The 24211-nt window shown below is 44.7% G+C and overlaps 2 protein-coding genes across 3 annotated transcripts; one reads left to right on the top strand and one right to left on the bottom strand.

Annotated features, from left to right (window-relative positions):
- The first annotated feature begins 8889 nt into the window (after positions 1-8889).
- On the top strand, positions 8890-16613 carry LOC136534333 (uncharacterized). 2 transcript variants are annotated; one of them, XM_066526788.1, is made up of 13 exons: positions 8890-9194; positions 11923-12060; positions 12206-12287; positions 12426-12502; positions 12676-12791; positions 12919-13030; positions 13210-13326; positions 13505-13596; positions 13681-13747; positions 13889-13967; positions 14289-14380; positions 15974-16117; positions 16201-16613. In XM_066526788.1, the coding sequence occupies exons 1-13, from the start codon at positions 8976-8978 to the stop codon at positions 16228-16230; spliced, it is 1365 nt and encodes a 454-aa protein (XP_066382885.1). In that variant the 5' UTR covers positions 8890-8975; the 3' UTR covers positions 16231-16613. The 2 variants fall into 2 exon arrangements, with proteins under 2 accessions (XP_066382885.1, XP_066382886.1); XM_066526789.1 differs by having other exon boundaries at positions 16227-16611.
- A 207-nt stretch (positions 16614-16820) lies between these two features.
- On the bottom strand, positions 16821-18623 carry LOC136534334 (UPF0481 protein At3g47200-like). The gene is made up of 2 exons (XM_066526790.1): positions 17954-18623; positions 16821-17570 (listed from the first exon to the last, which is right to left on the bottom strand). Exons 1-2 carry the CDS (start codon positions 18560-18562, stop codon positions 16821-16823), a joined length of 1359 nt encoding a protein of 452 aa, XP_066382887.1. The 5' UTR covers positions 18563-18623.
- Positions 18624-24211: the final 5588 nt, after the last annotated feature.

Below are 24211 nucleotides of genomic sequence, written 5' to 3'. Positions count from 1 at the left end.
CCGATTTTAAGGATAAAATGGGATACAAAATCTATGTGCGTCCAGAGATCAGTCACACACATAAGCTGACAAATTATAAATATATCACAAGTGTTTTATTACATCATGAATAAGACAGAGTCTTCACATAATGTAGCGGAAATTAGAAAAAATCTCTCACGGTAAGCTCCACATCACAGGAACATCAACTGGTTGCCACAAGTCTAGTAATCCGCAGGAAATCGTCATTATCAAGCCATCTGCTACCCCTCCGGGATTTTTATCCAAATAATGAAATAAACAGCATAAGTACATGTCGTACTCAACAGTGTAACATGGGGTTCATGAGGCTCAAAAGCTTGACACATGTTTTAACACATTCAGAGCTTTTAGTTGTCATAATTTTAGCTTAAGAGTAGCAACAAGTTTATTTCAATTCCCAATGCAAAACACACGATCAATGTAAACATGAATAATGAATGCATAACAGATAATTTTTAGTGTTCATCTGTTCCGTAAATGTTCAAAGGCCGCTCGTGACCATGAGCCGGATGATATACCACTTTTACACTCTACAAGGTGTACACTTTCACTGTGAGTCATGATACCCATATACCCGGTTAATTACTCCTAAACCACTTCCAAGGTGAGCAGAGCAGGGGTCACTATGAAGCCTTTCAAAGGTTCGTCTAACAATTAGGGCCATTAGATTCACTCAGCAAACAGATATTGAAACACCCCCGTCGAATGGCACAATATCTATCCGGCTAACACATACGAGTAGACGTTGTCCTATACCCGATTCGGCAAGCCATTCTTACGCCAATAAAGGTAACCACTAACAAGATAGAAAATGTTCTCATACTGAGCTAAAGCCAGAGCCATGTAGCCCTCATAGCTGTACTGTAAGTCCTGGATGATCACTTACAGATAAGTCCTTAGGGAAAGGAATCTGAAGCGTTTAGAAAGTAGCTAAACACTCCATCCCCCTGACTCCAAGTTGCTAAAAAGTCATATTTTAATGTTTATTGCATATACCATTAGTCAGGTTATAGGATCATGGTTTAATTGAACACTAGCAAAGCTACCCAATGCACATCCCATAGGTGACAAGGTATGAGTTCAATTCTAGAGAATCCCTATCAAGGCGACACATGCAACATGAATTTAATGTATTAAAGTAAATAGGAAACAAGGATGATTCCATGCTATACTTGCCTTGAGCAAAGTACTCCTGCTGATCCGACTCGTCAAAGTAATACTCTGGTCTCCCACGAACTGCTCACCGTCTCAAAGCTATAGATTAGAGTAGTACACCCAACAGCATAAAACTAAGATGAAAAGTTTGGAAAATGAATCTACGTCTCGCTACGAACACACGGATGCGAAGATCACAAAAATCGAAGCTAAAACGAAGAAGTTATGATTTAAAACAAGTTTTTCTTTAGTAAAATAATAGATTAAATCTAACCTCAAATTTTAAAAGTTGAAAACATGTTCACCAGTAGTATGAACATGTAGATTACTTAATTACGAACTTAACGCAACTTGAACGGACCAAATCGGAGTTAAAACGAAGATTTTATGGCTAAAACAAATCTAGTGGCAAAACTATAAATAACTGAAAACGTATTTTAGATTTAACCGAACCAAAATATTCTTTCAAAAAACAAAACAAAATCAAAAAAGACATTTTGGACTGTGCGTTAAGACCCAATACTTGTAAGGTGGTTTTTGCAAAAATGCCAGCGAAGGGGTATCCTTCATCTAGGGCCGTCGGATTAGATACGAGCGGCGAGATCGGATCAGGCGGAAGAGAGAGAGCATGGCCGGCCAGAACAGGGCCGGTGGCGAGGTGTTTGCGGCAACGCCATGGATGAGCTCACCGGCGACATTGGTTTAGAGCCTACGGTGCATGACTTTTTGAACGGGAAGGTCTAGGAGAGAGAGGGGGCGACGGAGGACTCACCTAGAGTTGCCTCAATGGCGGAGAAGGAACAAGGCAGGTGCAGGCTCGACGAGGCGGGCGGCTCTCATGGCATCTAGGCAAGGCATCTCGGTTAGGTAAAGGCTAGCTCTGAGGTGAGATAGGGAGGCGGTGCGGGCTCGGCCAGCTATTTATGAGGCGCGGGACTTGGGCGGTACGGTACATGCGACGTAGCGGAGACACGGACGGCGTCGGCGCGGTCGTGCTCGAGGCGGACACGACATGGAGAGGAAGAAGATGCCCTAATGGGCAGGCCTAGTGCATCAGCGGGACAGAAGAAAGGAGGAGCACGGGTGACTGGGGCATGCGGAGCTAGGCTGGCGGCGATGATGGGCCAGCGCTGCTGCTGGGTCGATGCGGGGAATAGGAAGCGGCCAGCGCGCAGGCCCAAGCGGGGAGAAAGGCGGACTGTGGGAAAAAATGTGCTGCGCCGTGGGAAGAAACGGGCCACGGCGCGGAAGTAGGCCAACCAGGCCGAAAGCAGGGAAGGGAAGAAAGGGAAATTCATTTTCCTTTTCCAAATTTTTCAAAGCAATTTCAAAATTAGGTTTGGAATGCAAATTCAATTCAACTTGGAATCTGATTTCAAACCAAGCAATACAAAAAGATATGCAACAGCATGGATGCACACACATGATTGTGAACCTACATTTGATTTTAATTTAATAAAATTATTATTTTCCTAAATTCAAATGCCCACAAAAATACATAATAAATCAAATTCCCCTATTTTAAAAGGGGAAATTGGCTGGCGGACACCCACAGTGGTGGTCGTTTGCTGGCGGACACCCAAAGTGGAGCTGTATGCTAGAAGGCACTCTGGTTTGTTGTAATTATGCCAGAGGACACCGCGGGCCGGTTTCCACCGGTTGAGGAGAGAGAAAAATTCAGTTTGGACATCCGGTGCCCCTGAGCCATGTTTGGGTCTAGTTGGACCAGCTAATAACCGACCCAAGCTTGGTCTGGTTAACCAGCTCATCTCCATCTGTCTCAGTCTCGCCCGTCTCCATGACAAAGGAAGCGGCGGCGGCGATGGTTGCGGACGAGCGCGGCGTTGGCGGGCGGCGTCGTCTCGATAGGAAAGGGCAAGCAGAGGCCGGTGCAAGATGGCGACAGGCTCGGGCGCTTCGTCCTCGATAGGTTCGCGTGGAGTGAGAGAGGCACAACCACTGTGCTCTTTCTGTAGGACGGTGACTGTTGTGGAGTGGACGTCGAGAACCCAAAACAACCCAGACAAGCAGTTCTATACTTGCAGGAATTAGGACTGGGTGAGTTATTTTCATTTCATTTCTTTGTGGTCCATTTTGGCCTTTTGAAATCCTGATCTAGGGTTCATCCCAATCTTGTGTTCTTTGGCGTGAACAGGGCAACAGCCAGTGCGGGTTCTTCATGTGGAAGCCACCGAGCGCAGGAGATAGCGTGGATGCTGCACAGTGATGTTAGTCTTGAAGGCTTTGGAGAAGCCTCTATTGAACCTGACCAATGTTGTTTCTAGACAGAGGGCTGCTATGAGTAGAATAACTGGAGAGCAGAGAGTGAATAGGTGGATGAATGTGGCCAGTGTATTTGTAGGAGTTCTGAGCTTTGTTTCCATGTGCTTTGTTGCCATGTGGATGAACAATGCATGAACTTTGTTTTGTAATGTTTGTGAAATGAATGGAATGCAGTTATCTGACTGAACAATGCATGAACTTTACTTTGCTTTGTTGCCATGTGGATGAACAATGCATGAACTTTACTTTGCTTTGCAATGTTTGTGAATGTTGCCATGTGCTTTGTAGGAGTTCTGAGCTTTGTTGCCAAGTTTAATACATTTTCATCATTACCAACTTGAATACAGCAAGCAACATTACCATTAAAAGGTAGGTGGCACAACAACCATACTAAGTTGACTAGAATACAATACCAAGTTCAGTGCAATACAATACCAAGTTCACTACAATACCCAGTTCACTACAATACGCAGTTCAATACAATACCAACTACAATACCTCCAGCTATTGCAGTTTGTTCTAGCAGTGTTCATATGCCATAGAAGCCACAAAAGCACAGAAAAGCACATAATCTTTCTTCTCTTTTTGTGTTGCTTGCAGTGCCTACAAGTCCTTCAGGGCCCTCTTGCTCCTAGTGCAAGCGCTTGGACTTCCTGGGTAGCTGTGAGGAAGCCTGACTCCTAGTCAGGGGCCTTGGGCTATGTACCACTTGGTGTTTGGCCTGGGTCCTAGTGACTGGGGAGTTTGGAACCTTGCAAGATGAAACATGTGGTTAAGATGTAGTAAACTAACTGAAATGAAGGCAAGAGATGGATCACGTACTGTGTAGCTTGTTCAGGAGGTGTAGGCTCAGCAGGAGTTGCCTTCTTCTTCTTGGGTTGTTCCCCTTGGAGGAGGCCTTCCTCTTCCTCTTCTTCTTAGATGGGTCATCTGTGGTCTCTATAATCTCAACCACTTTTGGCTCATAAGTCTTCCTCTTTCTTTGGTGGTGCAGGTGGTGGTGCATCAGGGTCTAGGACAGTTTCATTGCAGGTTTTCTGGAGGTGGCCAAATCCACCATACCTTTTACACCTTCTCTTCTCCCTGCTGCTTGACCCATCTTCCTCAGCACCAACCAGCCTTCTTTTCCTTGGCCTTCCTGCTGCTCTATTGCATTTAGGAAGAAGGAGAGTGAAGCCAATGTCCACCTTTTCGCATTCTTCTTTGCTTGGCATAGGAGCCACAACAGTTGCATAAGCTGCTTTGAACATTTCTAACGAGTAGTAAGGGGTCCACAAAGTCCTCCCAATTCTACTCTTCTTGTGCCAATGTAAGCTATGGCATGCACACAAGGCAAACTAGTTAACTGCCAACATCTACAAGTGCATTCTTTATTTCCAGATCAATAATGAACCTCCATGGGACTAGGTCCTTATTCACTCCTACTTCTCCAACCATTGGGCCACTCCTGTGAATGGTGTACTTTACATTTCTGCTTTTGTTGTTGCAGTTCCTTCATTACATGAGGCAAAACCTTAAACCTAGACAACTTTGTGGCCAGCTGCCTCCTTGTGCAAAACTCTCCATGATCATTGCCTTATCTTGTCCATGAGATCTAGAACAGGTAAGGACTTCTCTTCCTTGATCCAACTGTTGAAGGTCACAGCTATGTTGTTGTGACATAGTCACATTGCTTGTTGTGCTGAACTTTGACCTTGCCCATAGCTGTTTGTGATTGTCCATTAGCCAGGTTGTTGCCTTTGGGCATGCCTTAAGCATCTCATTCCAGTGTCTATCACGGGTTGTTTGCTTGTAGCACCTTGATGCAGGCCACAAGTTCTTTTCAAACACTTCACCCCTAAATCTCTTCTAGAAATTCTTCACAAGATGCCTCATGCATTCTCTGTGCTCTACACCATATGTGAAGACTTTGGTAACTGGCTTATTCATTCCTTTGCCTGCATCAGTTGAAATAACAACACCAATTGAAGATATCCTTGTCCACCACACGCATGAAGTTAGCAGTTACATGATATCATCGAGCCCATCTGATCTTTGCTCTACATATGCAGGTACTCTAATTGCCAATCTATAGGCGGGGACTCAGATCCATCCTAATTCAAAAAAAACCTTTCTAATGCATCCACAGTCATACAAATCAAAAGAGGTACAGGTTCAAGAAATCTCACCCTTTTGGAATCCATTTCAAATTAGGCACCCTAGGCGGACAACCAGTGCACTGTGTGTTCTTCCTATTGGGGACTTCATCTTCGGGTCGTGGGGGGTGCTGCCAGATCCTCTGCCCCCCATGGTGGATGATGGCCGAGGCTGGAGGTGTAAGCGGCGGGTGGAGTGGACGGGCGTCGCGGCGGGCACCGGAGTGGAGTGGGTGGTGGTAGGAGTGGGATTGGGGAAAGTGACGGCCGCTAAAACCCTAATAGATGGGACGGGCCGGTTAACCAGACCAGGCTCAGGTCAGGTTATTAGCTGGTCCAACCAGACCCAAACGTGGCTCAGGGGCACTGGATGTCCAAACTGAATTTTTCTCTCTCCTTAACCGGTGGAAACTAGCCCGCGGTGTCCTCTAGCATAATTACAATAAACCAGAGTGTCTTCTAGCATACAGCTCCACTTTGGGTGTCTGCCAGCAAATGACCACCATTGTGGGTGTCCGCCAGCCAATTTCCCCATTTTAAATTATGCAAATTTTAGGGTGTTACACCATGCTATACTTGCCTTAAACTTAGATCCTTCTTCAAGTAAAACTCCAAGAGCAGGCATGGTACACTACGAAGTTTTTCTCTAGTCGTTATAATAAGGAGCAGCCGCTAAGGATTCTATCTCCCAAGTGTTACGGAGTCATCTCTAGAAGTGGCACTTATACACGCAACATAGTACACACCTTGGGGATGAGGCCCATATCCAGCCTGGTATGCCCCTCTTACCATTTCGGTAAACTGCTACAAACTAGAAAGAGCAAGGTACTAGACTAAGACTAGAGTCATGTAGTTCTCATAGTTGTACTGTAAGTCTCGGATGATCACATATAGATAAGTCCTTAGGTAGAGGAATCTAGAGCACCATAAAAATAGCCCAATGCTCTAGCCCCCTTGTTCCATGTTGCTAAAAAGCATCTTTTAATGTTTATTGCATATACCTTTAGTCAAGTTACAAGATCATGGTTGTAGTTGAGCACTAGCATCATACTATCCAATGCAATACCCTATAGGTATCAATACACAAGGTCAAAGTACTAGGAAATCCTTAGTGGTAATCAAGGTAGACACATGCAGCATGACTTAAATGATTAAAGGTGTATAGGACAACAAAGAAGATCCCATGCTATACTTGCCTTAAACTTAGATCCTTCTTCAAGTCCAAAACTTCAAAAATCTGCTTCTTGATTCACCACGTATAACTCACTAACTGGACAGGATCATAAAGCACCACACAAGCATCCATGTAATCATACACGAAGCAAGCAATAGATCTAAATTAGAACAGCACACCAAATATAAAATCAAGATAAAAAGTTTGTAAAGCGAATCTACGTCTCGCTATGAACACACAAACGTGAAAATCACACTAATCGGAGCTACGATGAAAAAGATACAACTACAAAAAAAATTGTTTTAAAAAGAAAACTATAGGCTTCATTTATTTTAACTATATAAATTCATATATATATATAATATTTTTATAAATAATATAAATTGAATTAAGTCAAATTTAGATTTGAATTATAAAACTAAAATAAAACAAGTCATATTTTATTTATAAAATCTAGTTGCATAATTATTATCCAAATTAGAAGTTAAACCATGAAATTCTAGTATTAGTGACATGATAAACATTGTCACTAACACGTAGATCTAGTTGTAATGAATCTAGCACAACTTGAACGGGTCAATTCGGAGCTAAAATGTAGAAGATATGAATTAAACAAGATTTCCTTTAATAAAATAATAGATTCAATCTAACCTCAAATTTTAAAAGTTGAAAATGTATTTAACAGTAGTATGAATATGTAGATTATGAAATTACGAACCTAACATAAGTTGAACAGGCCAAATCGGAGTTAAAACAGAAATTTTATGGCTAAAAAAAGATTATTGGCAAAACTGTAAATAAGTGAAAACGTATTGTACATCTAAACTGACGAAACTACGCTTTCCAAAGAAGAAAACATAATCTGTGATTCGCTTTGGACCGCGGGTTTGAAGACAGAAAACTGGAGGGGCTCTTTAGCAATTGTTCCAGCCGAAGGGGTATCGACTTCGAATGGCCGTTGGATCTAGGATAGGGGCTGAGATTAGACAGGGACGGGGAAGAGAAGACTGGCCGGCCGACGGTGAGGTCGGTGGCGGCGCCATGGGTGGTGCTTGTCGAATTCGGCCTACAGACCACCATTTAACGAAGAAAGAGCACGGAGAGCTAGAGGAGACGACGCCGAACTCGTTCGGATACCTTAGCAAGGCGTGGAGCGGATGAAGATGGCATGGCACGCGGCGAGGCGGACGGCATCGGCGGCGGCGCTAGGTCACGGCGGCCCGGTGAGGGTGGCTGTGGCTCTGGAGCTAGGGATTGGAAGCAGAGGGCACGGGCATCCGCTATTTAAGGCCCTGGAGACTTGGGAGGCACGACAAGGAGAGGAGTGGCTGGCGCGGAGTCGGAGGCGATGACGGCAGTCATGCCCGAGGCAGATACAGCTCGGAGGAAGAGAAACAGTGAGTCTGATAGGTGGGGCCCGACTGTCAGTGGAAGGAAGGAGAGAAGAGACGCGCGACGCGACGGGGAACTAGACTGCCTGCTTGCTGGGCCATGCAGAGGGGAAAGAGCGGCCCGGCGACTGCTGCTGGCGCAAGCGGAAGAAGCGGGGCTGGGCTGCGCGGAGCTAAACGGACCAGAGCAGTGGACAGAGTGAGTTTTCCTTTTTCCAATTTTTTTCCTATTTCGTTTTCAAAACTAAATTCAAACACAAACCAAATCAAATTCAAATAGAGTTTACAATACACTTTTTTAACTCAAGTAAAAATAAGGAATTTTAGTAAGTCTTCTCAAAAATAATTTTTACAACTTTTTAAATTCTTTTATTTTCAAATGTTCTTTTCTTTTACTTCAAAGTCATTTTCTAAAACATTTTAAATCCTTTTGAATTTTAGTCAAAACCACTCATCTCCGAGAATCAAATGCAACAGCATGAATGCACAAACATGTTGCTACCTTATGATGAATTTGAATTTAATGAAAAATTTTATTTTTCTATATTTCATGAGCACAAAAATTCTTAAATTAATCATTTTAACCCTATTTTCAAAAGTACAAATTTTAGGATTGTTTAGGTGTCTGTGACAAAAATTCCTAAATTAATCATTTTAACTCCTGGCTGCAGCGCAGTGCACTGCCCTGTATAAATATACGCGGCGCAGGTGTGAGGCGCTGCTCGCCCCTGCATTACCATTAGCTATAGTCAACTACGACTCCGTGAGTGCACTGCATTATATTGCTCGCGCGCGCTGCTAGCTAGAGCGCCGTCCATGGCAGCGGCGAAGAGCGTCGACTTTACCGCCGGCGTCAACGGCGGCTCGGCAACGAACCCAGCCAATGATGGCGAGGGCCGCCGCCGAGACATCGAGGCTGGCGGCGGGTGGGCGAGCATGCTGGCTCCGACGACGACGGCGGCGGCGGAGACACAAAGGCCGCCGAGGGAGCAGCGCCTGGCCTCGCTGGATGTCTTCAGAGGCATCACCGTCGTGGTCAGTCGTAAGCTCTGCAGGCACCCTCCCTCGCACTAGCATTCATTTAACTACGTTCCTGTTCCTACTCTCGTTCATAGAACTGCATGCATACACGCGTGCACGTACGAACACTGATAAATAGTGGCCATGGATGGATTGGTATGGGTCTCGTCGAGGAGAGGACCAAGGCCAGAGACGACGAACAGCGAGATAAGGAACCTGCGGCGGTGAGTGCCCGCCTGGTGGCGCGACTTCTCCATCACACAAACAACAGTGAATAACATACATATATTTGCAGACAAGGCGCTTGCGAGTTAGTTTTTGGCTTGTTGCAACAGAAGCAACGGTGGAACCGTTTGCGCTATCAGAAAATGGACGGCCGCGATCCTGGCCGGCAGCCACTAGTACGGCCTCGCCGGGTTTTTGTGCCAGTCCAGTTGGTCGTTGAGTTTTGCACATATATTAAGCTAGCTGACGAAGATACATATACTATGTGAAGAAATACTATTATTTTTAATCTAAAAAATACCTTTATTTTTATCTAGGGAATTTTCCACCGCAACAGCCTCATAGCCTATGGTACTGTTTGGATCCATTAGCTGAGCTGCTATTAGTGGGTTTGGCTCAACTAGTGATATAGTTGTTAGTTAGGTATTAGCTAACAATTAGCTAGACTATTAGCTGGACATGTTTGGATCCAAATGAGCTAATTATTAGCAGTAACTATTAGTTCTATAGATCCAAATAGGGTTTATGTATACTGCTTCCTTGATAAATTTGTCTCCCACCAGTGGAATCACGCAAACACTTATATAATTGCCCAATGACTACTGATAGACATGCATGTGTTGTGAACAGACATATACGGTCTTAAAGGCATGGTTGGATCCACTGCTGCTACTAGTTAGCAGCGAAAATTAGCATTAGTGGATCCAAATAGACTAGCTAATTAACTATTAGTTCCACTAGCATATTTAGGGCTCCTACTAGATGCCAACCATCTATTAGTAACTTATTAGTAGGTGGATCTAAACGGTCACCGGCTAATAATTAGTTAGCTAATAGTTAATAGCTATTAGCTAGCTGACTATTAGTATAAGTGGATTCAAATAGACCCTTATAATAACGAACGGAGGTGGTGAGTAGTTTCAATTATATCTTTGGGCCATGTCGTTGTCGTCAACATGTCTGCGAAATGCACGGCCGTGTGTCGTCTGGTGTTTTGGGTTTTTTTTTTGTTGCGTTGTGGATGAGCAACTCCTAAACGACCGACCTGATGATGCCACGGTTTGTGTCCTGAGTAAATAATATTAGTAAGTAAATAAGGGAGTTGTTATATTATTTCATTTCAGATGCCTGAATTTATAAAAATTTTCAGCCCACAATAATCTCACACAATGATGAGCTAGTACAATTAAAAGGATAACACTCACAAGGAGACAATTTATAACATTTTTATTTATATATATATATATATATATATAGCCAAAACAATGACAACATTACATGTTAATTACCTGAACAACGACAAAACATCTGCCGGCACCTAAGATGTAGAAGTGAATAAATAAAGTAACAGGCGTCTTTGAGTGATCAACAACGTGTGATGTGATATAAAATGCGAAGCAAATACATCGACACGCGTAAAACAAAAGAACATTTCAGATGAGCCCAGGCCAGTACGTCGCTCAATAGCTAAATTAAAGCTTGAGCTTCGTATTCCAGGCTTTTTTTTGATTATGTTCCATGCATAAAAAAATGATTGTGTCGTATAGATGAAAATATCATTTTCGGAGGGATTTTTCCATGGTCACAAACTATATATACTTCCCTGTTAAGTTTTATCTGTCTCACCTGTGTGGAATTTCACGGACACATACATACCCACGATATGGCGACGACTACTGATAGGCATGTGTTGTGAACTAGCTAGAAATATATGTAGGTGATGTTAATTTCTCTTGTCTCTTTGGCTTGGGGCATGTCGCTCTCCCGTCAACAAGTCTACGAAATACATGGCCTTGTGTCGTCCGGTAGGGTCGTAGTCTTTTGTAGCGTACGTCGCGGGCAGTTCCTGGCTAAACGATCAACCTGTAGCTCAAGGCACGTTGAGTGATCAACAACGTGTGCTGTGATACAATTTTTTTTTAAAGAACCGAAGAAAATACATCTATCCACACACGTAAATACAGATCAACAAGATGCGTCACTCGATCAATAGCTAAAGGCAGAGGTAGTTCATTGACTGACCTGAAGAACTCAGATATTATTTTCTAATTTAGTCCATTTCCAATTTTCCATGGAAACAAAGAGGCCCTGGTCCCCCGCACCAAGTGATAAGAGACAACACCCAGAGTCCAATGGAGCTTTGAGTCTCCGTGTCATCTCTCTGTGTGCCTTATTGCCTGGCATTTCAAGTACGTTTCGATCAACACAGAAGGCCTGAAAAAAAAAGACAAATTCATTACTCAAAGTCATCATTCGTTCAGAAAAGGTCGTCATTCCAAATTACCAATTCCTACATCTGTGGCATAATGAAATAATGATGTAGTAAATGCTCTACCTTTACAAAAATATTACAGTGTTTTAGTGTCTCGAAGTAGAAGTTTCCAAGTAGTAGCGAGAATATGATACAAACATAATACAGTTTCATCATTTTAATCGTCATTTAGATATTTCGTTGACAAAAAAGCTCTCTCAGTATATACTTAACTATATATGGCTACCTACCTTGCAAATATGACAGCTTATGATACTTGTGGACGATGTTGGTGGCCTTGTCCCAGCCTTCAGCCACTCTCCGTGGGACGGCGTCACACTAGCAGACTTTGTGTTCCCCTTCTTCCTCTTCATTGTTGGAGTCTCATTGGCCTTTGCATACAAGGTAGTTGAACAAAATTCCAATGCAAACATTATATATATGATGTTGAATAGCAAAGACTTAATTACCGTATACTTTGTATTTTTTTTGTTTATAGCTTGTATATATGTTGAAAAAGATTCTCATGTAAGCAGTTCATTTTGTATAGAGAGTGCCAAACAAAACCCTGGCAACCAAGAAGGCTTTGATCCGGGCTTCAAAGCTCTTCCTTCTAGGTCTGCTACTGCAAGGTATAACATTGGCGTGGTTCTTAGTATTTCTTCATTCGGTTGATTAGTCTCGATCGATGATTTGTTCAATATGTATGCATCTTTCAATCTAGCAAAAACATTGGAAATAACAATATAACTTGACCTTTTCTATTCAAGGTGGCTACTTCCACACCATCCACGATCTTAGCTATGGAGTCGATCTTCGCAAAATACGGTTAATGGGCATTCTTCAGGTATCACTAGTTCTATCTATTTGTCACCCACATTCTAGGAGTCTACACACATCCGTTTTTTTTTCTTTTCTAAAAGATCATATATTATGCTGGAACTAAGGCTGCATATATGTATCTCCAATCCATCCAGCAAGCATCCAAAATTTCAAATTAAAATTGTCCACTTGTTGTAGAGAATTGCAATAGCCTACTTTGCAGTGGCACTATGCGAAATATGGCTACGAGGTGGTGCAAGTGATGACAATGGAGCCGGCGGCTATGCCTTGATCAGAAGATACCGTCATCAGCTGTAAGTAATGCATGCTACAACATCAACAGACACTTGAAATAATAGTAAATTATAGCTAGTTGTAGAGAATTACAGTTTTTGCATTGCGTCACTGTTTGTTATATTATTTTCTCTTACTTTTGCAAAGGTTTGTGGGTTTGGTTCTCACAGTCACCTACATGGCGCTTTTGTATGGCATGTATGTGCCAGACTGGGAATATATGGTCACGTCTCCAGATACCACCTTGAAGCAGTTTATGGTAATTATAAATTAATAAATATGTCAATAAAAATTTCAGATCCTTTTATTTATATATATATATATATATATATATGTGTGTGTGTGTGTGTGTGTGTGTGTGTGTGTGTGGGCGCGCGCGCGGAGCTTGTTTCAAGATGTTCTTTGTTCTGTTTATGACCTATATATTGCTGCATCCAGGTGAAATGTGCGGTGAGGGGTGATACAGGGCCTGGTTGCAATGCCGTCGGCATGATCGATCGACATGTTCTTGGAATCCAACATCTCTACACACACCCGGTTTATCTCAAAACAGAGGTATGAAAACACATTCAGTTGCTGAAATATATGTGGCCTAGAAGTTCACATCCATGAATGAACCTTCACTGTTCCTATTTGATCCTGGAATTTCTAAAACTGTTGTTTAAATGTTCAAGTTTGTTGAGAAATGAGAACTAATTAACAGTCTACATATCTACTTTTTGAGTAATTATAGCAATGCAGCATCAACTCCCCTCGAAATGGGCCGCTTCCATCAGATGCTCCAACATGGTGTGAAGCCCCCTTTGATCCTGAGGGCCTGCTCAGGTAATTAGTGCCTTACACTTGTCTAGCTAGCTACTTTCTAATATCACTTCCTGTAGTCCTAAACTATGTCTTTATAATTTGTAGTTCCGTGATGGCAATTGTGACCTGCTTGATTGGCCTCCAGATTGGCCATATCATTGTGCACTTCAAGGTATATATATATATATATATATACCCAGAGCCAAAGTTCAGTTTCAAAATGTCTCCTCATTCTAAATTTTTTTGCTCTTTCTATGGGAGTTATTGTATATATTCAATTTAACTTTTAATTGCTACTTTTTTTTTACTACAGGAGCATGGTAAAAGAATAGTACGGTGGTCGATTCCATCGCTAAGCTTGCTGATTCTTGGCTTCTCACTTGACTTGTTTGGTAATAAAATGATTTGTTAACCAAGCATTTTGCTAAGACCATTGTTAATAATTGTGTTGTATGTTTGCCCCTTTCTACACCCAAGATAGAACAATATTCTCACATAGAATTCACCACTGAAAAAAAATCGGAAGTGTTACTATTGTGCGCTTACTGAAAGTTTCGGTACTGGGCCTTCAGCAATCGAATGTCAACGGTTACTTCTGAAATATTGTTCAGTAATTCAGTGTGGTGTAGTTATGCCCTAGGTGTAGATTATATTGGCACTTTTTTCTATGTAGTACGGGATTATCATCTTCAATTTTGTGGATTAACTTGCAGGCATCCACATGAACAAATCGTTGTATAGTCTGAGCTACACCTGCGTTACCACGGGCACAGCGGGCCTCTTCTTTGCAGGAATCTATTTGCTGGTTGGTGACAATAACTTTATTTTCTAAAATAATCACATTATAAGTTCTTCCATTCATTTGATGGAGTATTGCAGTAGTCGAGGTACCCAAATGGGAGGAAATGTTGTAAAAAAAATTAAATCAAACCAATTGAAATAAACCCAGTATATGGTCAAAATTTTATTACTAACTAATTTTACCTTATGGTATGTATGAAACAATGCATTTCCCAATTGATAATCGCTTTTATATCTTAAAATTACTAATTTGAGGCTTTCAATGGAGCCTCAATGTTATTTCTTATGAGATGCTTTAGAACAAAAGATAAATTCTAAAGATAATTATTACAAAGGTAGGACGATCTAGCCAATGTTTTTAAATCGGCCAACCGTCGCTAATTGCCCTGGCACCGATAAGGACGACCAGGATGATTAATAGACGATAAGGACGATTAATCAACCTCTTATCAGTCTAATCGTCCTGTATATAGTCGGACTATATATCATATAAGTATGGTATATATACTATATACTTATATAGGAGACATCGAGCATCAAGATTTGAGCATAGTGCAACAGGAGGGAGGAGGAAGCAGCAGGACTGCAAGAGGGATGAGGAAGCAGCGCGCAGTAGGGAAGTTGCACAGACGGGCTGCTTGGATTGGAACCAGAAGGGAGGTAGGAGGGAGTGAGGATGGAGGGGGAGAGATCACACAGCAGGTGTAGCCGACGGCTGGAGACTGGGAGTGAGGACTGAGGGGTGAGAGAGAGAGTGGGGGAGGTATATAAGAGAACCCCTAATGGGTCTGGCCTAAACAAATATAGCCCAGTAAGCTAAAGCAACCCATCTGCGGTCTACCTATTTGGTGTTGATCGGCTAGGAGACCTAATCGGATGATTTATCACGAGTAATCAATGATTAATCGGACGATCAGGTTTCTGATCGCTCTGATCGAATCGGAGGGCCTAATCGAGTGCTAGGTACCGATAAGAACGATTAATCACGATTAATTGGATGATTAGATAACATTGGATCTAGCTATCAATTATGTAGACTATAATAATTAATGATAATAAAAGTCATAGGGTCTACTCTATTTCTAAAGAATAGAGCCTTTTGAAAAAAATAAAAAGGAGTTTTTTGAATAAATAGTACTATAAACACAAGAGTTTCAACTCAACATGCACATAAAAAATTACAGCAAGTATGAAAATTTGGATTCATGACATCATGATGCATGACAGGGGTACAACATAAGATCCACCATAATAACTTTTAAGCTAAGATTTCAGCTAAACATATATTGAAGACACATGAAGTGTCATGGTGAGAGTGATATGGATGAAAAAATATATAGATTAGCTGATAAGTCCATCACAGTTGGACTGAGTATCTAGGTAATATGTTAGAAAATAAATAGAGAGAAAGCACAAATATCAGTAATTTTGTTTAGTCATAGGTACTGGACATGAATTACATCTCCTAATATTCTTTGATATGCTAGTTTATCTAACTGAAGGTCTGTAGTTTATGCCAACTGTTATGAAAAGAGTGTGTTACATGGATTATGATGTCACCGACATGATATATATAAATATAACTATGCACTTTCAGGTGGATGTTTATTGTTACAAGAAGCCGTTTTTCCCTATGGAGTGGGTGGGAAAGCGTGCTCTCATGCTTTTTGTTCTAGTGGCATGCAACATCGCCCCAATCCTGATACATGGCTTCTATTGGAGGGAACCACAGAACAACCTTGTAAGATATATTTAAACATGTTTTGTTAGTTTCTTCATCTGATATTCCAGTTCATGAAGCGCTAATATTTTAACTTAATACAGTGGTGTCATTTGTTTGTGTGTGACAGTTGAAATTCATCGGAATAGGAGGCTGACCGCAGTGTCGATGATTTATTTAGGAGAGAACAATAACATACACCACCGGTTTCGTCAATAGTGTGGTACCCACATGTTTAGAGTTGGCGCTCTTACACGGAAAAAGTCAATTTACAAATCATGTTCGCTGTATTAGTTGGGTTTTTTCTTTTTACATTTTCTCTCACTATAAACACTGAGGGTTTGTTTGGTTGCACTCATGTTCATCTCAGTCCGTATGTTTTCATCTCCATTTACTCCAGCACACGTGAGTTGGAGTGGACACGAGTGCAGCTAAACAAGGCCCGAGGGCTATTGCAGTCTGGTTTTTCCAATTTTGTTTTCCATATATATCATCCTTTTTTCCCATAATTTGAAATGTCATTCAATACAAACAAAGTCGCAGGGCACACAAAAGGCTCCAAAAAAAATCAACAAATGGAATTTACCACAACATTCACCACACACACATAATATTATTCAAGAAAAACAGCGCAAAACAAGCTCAAACAGATCACCGATGTACACAAGGCCGGTGCCGCACACATACAGATGAATGTAAATAAACGCTGCACTGCAAAGATGGATCACATCGGAGCCGGCGCTGCCGGCGAGCCGCCGCTGCCTTGGTCCGGCTGGTAGTATGGCATCACGGTATAGACAGTCTGCATGATGGTCATGACGAGTAGGAAGACGGCGGCGGCGAGCGACATGAACGCCCAAGGGCTCCGGAAGTAGGTGTGGATGAGGTTGGCGCGCCACATGTTCCACGGCTTCCGGCAGTAGGCGTTCACCTCCCGGTGCACGGCGTCCAGCGCGCTCTCGGGCTCCAGCACCACGTCCTTGGAGATGCTGTTGAAGAGCTTGGCCACGGCCTTGTCGCTGCCGACGGCGTTCTGGATGATGCCCTTGGAGCTGAGCAGCGCCACGTCCTTGGCAGAGTCGATGATGTTGTCCATGAAGAAGATGTACGCCGTCACGTCGTTGCCAGCGCCGACGTGCAGCCGCTCGAACGCCATCATGTTGAGGAACATGTACTCGGTGGAGTCGTCCACCGTTACCGCCGGCATGCTCAGCACGCCGTGCCGGAAGCGGATGTCGTGGAGGCTCTCCGAGATGCTGTTCTTGAACCGGATCCCGGCCTCGTACAGCTCCACCGCGGACCGGATGATGTCCGTCTCCGGCACCTGGCGCGGTGAACTGTGCTGGTAGTGGCCGTAGAGCATGTTCCGGCGGTGCACGTCCAGCGCGTGGAGCCCGATGCCGACGCCGGAGGTTGGCAGCCGGGGCGTCGGCGTCAGGAACCTCAGCACCATCCTGTTGATGGCATCGCCATTCTGCATCCATCATGATTCAATGATTCATGTGCACATGCATGAAAGTTTCATGTTAGTTCTGGTTCTAGTTCAGCAGTAAGATGATATATAAAGTGATATTCGATCTGATCTGATCTGTTCGTAAATTTCTGATTTGTGACATGTTAGACCTTAGAAACAGAACCCACTTTGTTTTTTGAAAAGCAAGTGTGATACCATGTGAAAAGAAGAGAATTCAAGATGATGGACGGTGACAGGAACACGCCTAGCTTTGCCTTTTGCTTTATTTTGGCTTCGATTCGATCGATGCCTTGATAAAGCGAAGCATAAAGAAAACACTACCTAAAAAACGAAACGAATCTACGAGTTCGACTGCATGCATGACTTCTCGATGGATACCATACCGTAGGCTTGCCAGTCTCGACGGCGACGAGCTTCTCGAGCAGGATGAGCGGCAACTGGTTCTCGAGCATGAGCATGTCGCGGCGGATGTAGGGCACCATGTAGAGCACCCCATGGTGGCTGAAGATGGGGTCGTTGGGCGCGTAGTCCACGGGGGTGTTCCTCCCGTCGAGGCCGGCGGCCCTCATCACCTCCAGCAGGAAGCAGCCGTCGACGATCATCACCTCCAGGAACCGCTCCCTCCCGCCGCCGGCGCCGCGCCAGTCGGCGCCTAGGTCCAGGTACGCGCTCTCCAGCGGCTCCGCGATCTCCTCCACGGCGGCCACGAAGTCCTCCAGCGGCCGCTTGGCGCGGCGCAGCAGGTGCCGCAGCGCCCGGCGCTTGTGCTCCTCCATGGGCAGCAGCTCCGGGTCGCCGTGGTGGAAGGGGCCCAGCGACACCACCTGCGGCTTGTACGCCTTGGGCTTGAGGTCCTTGATGCACGCCGGCACGCGGTAGATGCAGTGCCGCTGCCACCGCGACACCTCCACCGACGCGTCCGCCTCGCTCAGGTCCTTCTCCACGTCCACCACCCACGGCCGCCTGCCGCCGGCGCCACCGGCCGCCGCCATGATGGACGATCCGATCGACCAGCAGTTGATGATCAATGCACGTAGCTGATGATTTGTCTAAGTAAACATAAACATGGAATATATTTGATCGATTGCTAGCTACCTAGATTTGTAGGATCTTCATGGAGGCATCGATGTTAGACACTAATCTAGGCTAGATCGATTGAACCTTAAATATATAGAGCTACGGGGATGATCGATAGCTAGGCGCGTTGCCAATGGCAACTAACGTACGTACACATATGTGGTTACTTGCGTTGCATGCCACCGCGTGCGTGCGAAGTGCATGAAAAAGATGTCACTGTCATGTGAATGCATATGGCTAGCAGCTATTCAATGAGTTCTAAGCTTAGTCTAGTGCTCCATTCGAAATATAATTTTGTTTTCTTTTTAAGAAAAAGGAATAATTTTGGCCTCTACAAACGTACAGAGTCAATCTCTTACAAGATTTTCAGCATAAATGCTGATTAACAAATAAAGGGAAAGAGCAAACTTTAGAATTAAATTTTATAAGCAAAGTCTATTATTGCTTTTCCATATTCATTCTTGGTGAAGATATTTAGCGCGACCACCTCCAAACATTTGCTCGACAACCAGATCATATCTCTCTAGTGTCCTCACGCTGCAGCAACGCCTAAAACCCCAGCCAATATGTTTCCTTGATCGAAGGTAGCCTGCAAAAAGGAAGTATATAGCGTTTTCTAGGCTAACTATATTTTTTCACGTTGGAATGCGACGCGTCACACAATCTATGGTTATCAGGTCGGCAGAGCTCAAAGATAAGTAAATATCGGTTAACTGGTTGTGAAGATGCAGTCAAATGAGTTACATGCTTAGTGCCGTGAATGTCTAGGAATAGATTATTTTGGTCACCGAGAGGTGCACGCTTTTATGGCTAAGAGATGATCGTACTCATCCCCGATGCAAAGTACATGATTTAATGTTTACTTATGCTTTTAGAGCTGTTCTGCAACTATGAGTGCTTAACGCTTTAGCCTCCTTCCCTCCTATATAATCTTAATGTTTTAGCCTTCTTCAGCCCTATTTGGATCTCCTAAAACACCATAAGAATGGTATAGAGCAACATAAGAACGAGATCCAAACACTTGTATTCTAGGGAAGATATTTTTGTTATCTAACTATCTACCCAAAGCCTGCTATTTGGAGATACTTCCTATGCAAAGACAATAATCTAGATTATTTGTTCGCTATTTAGTTCCTCTATTCCAAATTGTAAACCATTGTGGGTTTTCTAAATACATAACTTCTACTATATATCTAGACATAATGTATATCTAGATACGTAGCAAAAGCTATATATCTAGAAAAGTCAAAATGACTTATAATTTTGAACGAAAGCAGTTGACTATATTCTCACAATGAGAATGAGATCCAGAGCATAAGGGTCGTTAAACTACTTCTTGCCCTACATCTTCCAGGTGTTTTTGGCCTAATTGTTCAAGCGCTAACTCTCTTTAATTGCACTGCTAGCTGTCATCTTTTCTCATAAATAATGCAATGTCTAAAGAGAATATTAACTGAGTGTAAGATGATCATTTTATCTAATCTTGGTTCATGTCCTCGGGTCTAAAAACCACGAGTACTGTAAATCGGAGATACTCTACCTAGGGCTAGGCTAAAAGTTTAAACCGACTAAATGGTGATTAAACGGGATAAATAGCTGATTAAACGTACACGACAAGCCACTGTAGCTAAATGGGCTAATAAACGGTCATGTAGGCGAACAATGACTCTACCACATTTAGAATTTTCTGCAGAGGTTTTACATAACGATGTGATCAAGATGCCAGTGCGAATTATAATTATAATGTAATAATATAATAATGTGTGAACTTATTGATTAGCTGGCCAGAACAAACATTGAGGAAGCGAGGAATATGTACAAGGAAGGCCGCCGTTGTTGGAAATGGTGCATGAATGTACGTAGGACGAAGAAAGTTGCTTGCGTGGTCAGAGAATAGACTAGAGAGCAGGGGAGGTATCTTGGTCGTTGCTCTCTCTCTAGTTTTCCATCATCATCCATGCATGAGATGGAGCCGAGAGGAATCAAGAAAGGAAGCTCCAGGTGCACGCCACACACGTGATATGTGCACGGAAAAAGCTCCGTCGAAACTAATAAATGGGCCAAGCACAAGCAGGATCTGGTCAGCCTTTTTTTGGGACAAAGTTCAGGAAATTTGGTTATGTGGGCTTGCAGGGGAGATGTTGGGCCGCCATAGGTTGGAAGACCATTGCATTGCTGGGGTTTGTTGGGCCGCAAACCTGTTAATGATTTGGCCCCCAAACTGTACAGTGTCGGTGTTGCTCTAGATTTTTTTTAACTGGGAATATGCTTGCGTCGCTATGGGGAAGGACATGGTGGTATTGTCTGGGCTAGCTCCGGGCACTGGGGAGACAGAGGCAGGACGTGACAGAGGTGTTCACCGTTGAAGCAATTGAATTGTGTAGGCCAATTGTTGGAGATCGATCATGGTTTCTTTGCAGACAGAGTGCAGAGCCAAATCTAAGAGCCCTCAAGCCCTCACCCGCGGCATCCATAGCGACATGGTCGTTGGCTTGCTCAGCACTGTCACTACAGGATGAGAGCACCAGGAGCAGATCGGGGGCTGTTGAGTAATTAGACAGTTTTGTGATTAATTTTCAGATTAATAGCAGAATACAAATCATTACAATCTCATAAACTAACACGCAGATCTTTAATATACTAGTTCAATCAGGCAACACTAATAGCAATATAGCTAGCAACATAGCTAAGATTATCATGATCAACACAGTAGACGAACGACAATAATAGATTGGTCACGTGGTGTGTACCTTTTGTTTGCAGAAGAAAATAGTGTCGCTGGTGAAGATGATGCAGAGAGAGATGTTGCTGGTGGTGTTACTAAGTCGTCGATGAGTGGTGAAGGAAGAGCTCGGAGCAACTGACGATGAATATGCCGGGACGTAGCGCTGCCTGACTTGGATGGAAGACGACCCGTCGTGAAAGTCGGGAGCAGTCGCGCGATGAGCGCTTCCCAAAAACCTTATTCGTCCTCTTCTAGTGCAGGATCACAAGGACGAGGGTTCCTGTGGGGGGGTACGACCCCGGATACCCACAACAGACCACATGGGCTGCGCCCCCAGGGGTGGCCTAGCCCACAAGATGAAGCCTTGCGGGGCACGACTCTGCTCGACGCCTCCGGCAAGACACCAGGAAGATATCCTGAAGATACTATGAGATCTGTTAGGATATGTATAATCCCAGAATTCCTGTAATCAGTTATTACTTTCTGGTTATCTCTCAGATCTAACCGACTTTGTAACCCTGCTTCCCGAACTATATAAGGTGGGCAGGGACCCCCCAAACTCACGCAATATCATACGATAGCTAATACAAACCAACAGACCACAGGAGTAGGGTATTACGTCATACTGATGGTCTGAACCTGTCTAACTTGTGTGTCTCTGTTGCCTTCTTGTTCTTGATCTCACGCTCCTCTGCCGATCAACCTACCTTCGTGGGATACCCCTCGGAGGACTGCCGACGATATTCTGTCGACAGTTGGCGTGCCAGGTAGGGGTGTGCGTGTTGTTTCCTTGTCGAACAAGATGGCTTTTTCCATAAGCTCTTCGTCCCTTCCGCAACCCGGCCAGATCTTCACGGTCGGATCCATCTCGTGGGTCATCAATGCTGACGGAGTCAGAGAGCTCCTCGAGCCGGTGCAGATCGGTTCTGCGCCGACCACCCCTGCACCTGCAACTGTAGATCTAATCTCGGAGCTGATTCCGAGGTCTCCTTCAGCAACAACTCGTCGTTCGCTTCCTCGCTACTAGAGGAGGTAGATCAACTATGACGATCTGATCGAATTCATCGATCGGGTCGGACTGAAGCTCACCGATTGTCTCTCCATCGCCGAATCGACTCTGGACACTCTGGTTCAGCGCCGACCATCCTATGATCTAGATCTATCGAAGGCTGTTCGGGAAACTACGAGTTACGACCCTACCCTTCGGGTTTGCCAACACTGCCGCCGCTTACCAACACACGCCCTGAGGGGCAAACTCGTCGACCAGGTGGAATGCGCCCATCTACTCGCCGACCAGGTCACCGTCCAGCTTCCGCCAGCCATCAACATGCTACACTTAGGCCGGTGCCCTAGGGCGCCCTCCAGACCATCCCGGAAGAAACTCTGGGCTCCGAGTCTCAGGCTCTACGGAGACCCTCGTCGAAACCTTCTCCGAGCAACTCCTCCTTCCACCCTTCTGGGGTGATGCGATCTTCAACGTCAGCATCGACAGCCCTCCTCGGAATGGCGAAACCGAGGAGGATCGCGTTGCTCGAGAGAACCGGAACATCAACCGCGCGCAGCTCCAAGAAAACGATGCAGCCATTGTGAGGGCCGAGGCTGCTCGGCATAATCGGTTCGATTCATAAGAAGATCGCTCCCACTCCACCGCGACCTCGATGAAGAATTTCTCCACTTGACGGCCACGACGTCTTCAAGACTCCAAGCGCTAATCTGGCTAGTCGCCAAGAGCTCGCTCGTTTCCTTCAAACGACCGAGCTCGCCAAGGTGGCCGCCATGCTTAAAGCGGCTCACTGTTAGGTCAATGAGATTCGCGAGGATCAGAGACCTTCGTGCTCTACGAGCATGACTCACCGACCAGCTGCGCCAAGATCCAATCGTCGCCCCGTCAAAGCCGTTTCACCGACCAGTCGCTACTTCTCTAGGGGGAGCTGGGGGCCATCGCGCCAAACACCATCACCAAACGACCAGGAGGTCAAACAGGATGCTCGAGTGCACCCAGCAACCTCCGGGATGCGCGACGGCGTATCGAGCAACGTCGTTTCGGTCGCCATGAAGACAAAGTGCGTCACTGCCAGGAGTACGAGCAGGAGTACGGCAACCAGACTCAGCCCTCGAGCCTATCCCTAACCGCAACGCTACAGATGACAGTGTCGACAATCCTGAGGGGCCTCCAGCTTTCCACAAGGGCACTTCGAACACTTTGGTGGACCCGTGGTTTTAAGATCACTAGGGTCGAGCCCTACAAAGGAAAAATGAACCCGACACAGTGGCTGTAGGCTTACGCCACTGCTGTCCGAGCCGCCGAAGGAGACACCAGCATCATGGCAAATTATCTCCACGTCATGCTCACGCCACCCGCCATGAGCTGGTTTACCAGCCTTGTGCCGGACTCCATCGGATCCTAGGAAGAGCTGAAGAAAGTTTCACCCACTATATGGCCACGTGCACTCGACCCGGCACCAAGCATGATCTTAGCCACATCAACCAAAAGCCATTCGAGCTCCTCCGCAGCTACATCCGACGTTTCTCTGAGATCAGGAACTCTATTCCCAACATCACGGAAGCTGAGGTCATCACCGCCTTTATCCGGGGACTCCACCATGGCGAGCTTCGCTCCAAATTCAACCACAAGCCGCCCACCGACATCGGCGAGATGATCACTATGGACAACCAGTACGCCGACGCCGAGGAAGCTGAGGTGCGCTTCAACGAGGATGCAGGCACTTATCACCCGTCTCACCTCTACGACGACCGCCCCGATGACCGACGCCACAAGCGACCGTCGCTCCGACGACCGCAGCTACCATCGCGACGGGCCTGATCGGACAGGCGGACC

This window comes from Miscanthus floridulus, unplaced genomic scaffold, assembly GCF_019320115.1.
Source record: "Miscanthus floridulus cultivar M001 unplaced genomic scaffold, ASM1932011v1 os_1816, whole genome shotgun sequence".
Lineage (NCBI taxonomy): Eukaryota > Viridiplantae > Streptophyta > Magnoliopsida > Poales > Poaceae > Miscanthus > Miscanthus floridulus.
Note: the sequence above shows the minus strand (reverse complement) of the source record. Positions and strands in the feature narration are given on the sequence as shown.

Bases quoted from the DNA above. Each gene is read 5' to 3' on its own strand.
- LOC136534333 (XM_066526788.1), top strand. From the start codon at position 8,976: ATGGCAGCGGCGAAGAGCGTCGACTTTACCGCCGGCGTCAACGGCGGC. The intron at 12,061-12,205 runs GTAGTTGAACAA...CATTTTGTATAG, and splicing joins CATTGGCCTTTGCATACAAG to AGAGTGCCAAACAAAACCCT. The intron at 13,031-13,209 runs GTAATTATAAAT...TGCTGCATCCAG, and splicing joins CCACCTTGAAGCAGTTTATG to GTGAAATGTGCGGTGAGGGG.
- LOC136534334 (XM_066526790.1), bottom strand. From the start codon at position 18,562: ATGGCGGCGGCCGGTGGCGCCGGCGGCAGGCGGCCGTGGGTGGTGGAC. The intron at 17,571-17,953 runs GTATGGTATCCA...TGATGGATGCAG, and splicing joins TCGAGACTGGCAAGCCTACG to AATGGCGATGCCATCAACAG.